The 2,165-nt window shown below is 39.8% G+C and overlaps 1 protein-coding gene across 1 annotated transcript; it reads left to right on the top strand.

Moving 5' to 3' along the window:
- Positions 337-1,664, top strand: C27H8orf4 (chromosome 27 C8orf4 homolog). The gene has a single exon (XM_005698882.3). The coding sequence runs from the start codon at positions 410-412 to the stop codon at positions 728-730; it is 321 nt and encodes a 106-aa protein (XP_005698939.1). The 5' UTR covers positions 337-409; the 3' UTR covers positions 731-1,664.

Here is a 2,165-nt window from a genome sequence, read left to right as displayed (position 1 = left end):
CTTTTGTTTTGGTTGTTTGGGAAGATTTTCAGAAGCTAAAAGATTTCACCATGTGTATTTCTTCGCTTTGCGCTGTTCTGGTTTAAGCTCTTTTTTTTTCCTTTTTCCTACAGAGGAGCCCAAACCTGTAATTCTATTGCCACAGATGTGTTAAAAAGAATCCCTCTCTTTATTTCTGCCCCTTCGTTGAACACAGCTTTCAGTAACACTGAACATAAGAACAGGAAGGACATTGGCAACTCAACTGTTAAACTGGTCTGCGATTATGCTTCCTTGAGATCACTCTGATGTCACCAGTGTAATCTGAGCCTGGAGCTTTTGTTCACACTTTAAATAGCAGTCCCGGAATGATTTTGCTACAGACTCTCTGGAGAGCCTGGGAGCTGAATTCCCGAAGAATCCCCCATCCATGAAAGCCAAGCCAAGCCACCCAGCCTTCAGCATGTCCACCTCGCTGCGAGTCAGCCCGTCCATCCACGGCTACCACTTCGACACAGCTTCACGTAAGAAAGCTGTGGGCAACATCTTCGAAAACATAGACCAAGAAGCATTACAGAGGCTCTTCAAAAACTCCGGGGACAAGAAAGCGGAGGAGCGAGCTAAGATCATTTTTGCCATAGATCAAGACCTAGAGGAGAAGACGCGAGCCCTGATGGCTCTGAAGAAGAGAACGAAAGACAAGCTTTTCCAGTTTCTGAAACTGCGGAAATATTCCATCAAAGTTCACTGAGGACCAGAGGGTGGATAAGGACATCATCCAAGAATGGACATTTAAAGACCAAGTGAGTCTGTAGGACCCTGACACGCACAGCATCTTGCTGTTGCCCTGTAAGTTTCTCTTCCGTCAGGACTCCGGGACTCGGGGCAGGAGAGGAACAGAATGAACTGGTGACAAGGACTCCAACCAATTTCATCCCTGTGCTGTTCCAGTGGAGAAGTGCTTTCGGCAAGGATTGGAAAACTCTCCCTGCAGGAGAAAGACTGGCACTGATGCCAGGAGGAGAGTCTGAACGGACATAATGGGAAGAAGACAGATGGCTGAGAAAGACTGGCAGCCAGGGTCTCCTGGTCAGGCCCTAGGACTGAAATTCAACCTGAATTTTGTTTTCCCTTAAACAAACTGAGCAGGGAGGAGGGAGGACGGAGAGGGGAATTAAGAGAGAGAATTCCATGCTGCAATCGTTTACTGAGTTTTTTATTTGAATGTTCCAAGTGTTGCCAAGATTCAATGTTGTCTATTGGTAGATATTTTTTTTCTTTTTAAAGATCAGTAATTGATTATTTATTTGCATTTGTGACAATGCCTTAAAAAGTGCACCATATGATCTAAGAACAAATTCAAGGAACTGCAGTTATTTTCAGCATCTTGGTGAAACCATACGCCACCTTCTGGTCTGTAAGGAGTTTTTAATGCGTTTCAAACTGGTTACCCAAAAGTTAAAATAATGGGGTCCTTTATAGTTCCGAAGTACTGTGAACAAATTTTATAGTGTTTTTTAATCTTCTGACTAATGCTGAAACACAATCTAAATTTCTTACAGTTACTGCAGTAAGCATTAGGAAGTGAATATGAGACACTTAATAGTTTATAAAGATGCTATGTTTTCTATAATTTATTATTCATGACAAATTATATGCAACCTTAATAAATTAATATAAACTTAGCTGCTCTTGGTGTTGGTGATTGATCTCAAAGGAAAAATAAGATGGTGATTTTTATTATAAAGTTTTATGAACTTTCCTAATGATTTTCCTCTAAGAGTAAGAGGTGCTTTTATATTGCTTGCTATATTTTACAAAGAAAATTCTTGCCTCACATATCTAGGAAGTTTCTCTGTCCCAACTTTAAACTATAAAATACAGACATAGAAATGCATAGATGGGCTCATCAATATTGCTGTTTATGTACCATAGGAGGTAAGTTGTAAAAAGCTTTTCTCTCCATATTTTTGAAATTTTTCCTCTGTGGCTATAGAGTTGTGTACATTTCTTTCACCCCAATCAATATACTTGAGGGTCAGAATCTGAATTATGGTCAAGATTTTGTGGCTTATCAATGTTTATTTATTACAAACCAACATGGGAATAACACTATAGTCTCTTTGCTTATTTCCTCATAGGATTATAATAAAATATTTCTAAGAAGGCATATAGTAATGCCTGCT

Source organism: Capra hircus, chromosome 27 (assembly GCF_001704415.2).
Source record: "Capra hircus breed San Clemente chromosome 27, ASM170441v1, whole genome shotgun sequence".
Taxonomy (NCBI): Eukaryota; Metazoa; Chordata; class Mammalia; order Artiodactyla; family Bovidae; genus Capra; species Capra hircus.
The sequence above is the reverse complement of the archived record's forward strand: the minus strand, read 5'-3'. Positions and strand labels throughout refer to the sequence as shown.

What these genes read in the sequence shown, in the direction of transcription:
- C27H8orf4 (XM_005698882.3), top strand. Translation starts at nt 410, where the DNA reads ATGAAAGCCAAGCCAAGCCACCCAGCCTTCAGCATGTCCACCTCGCTG.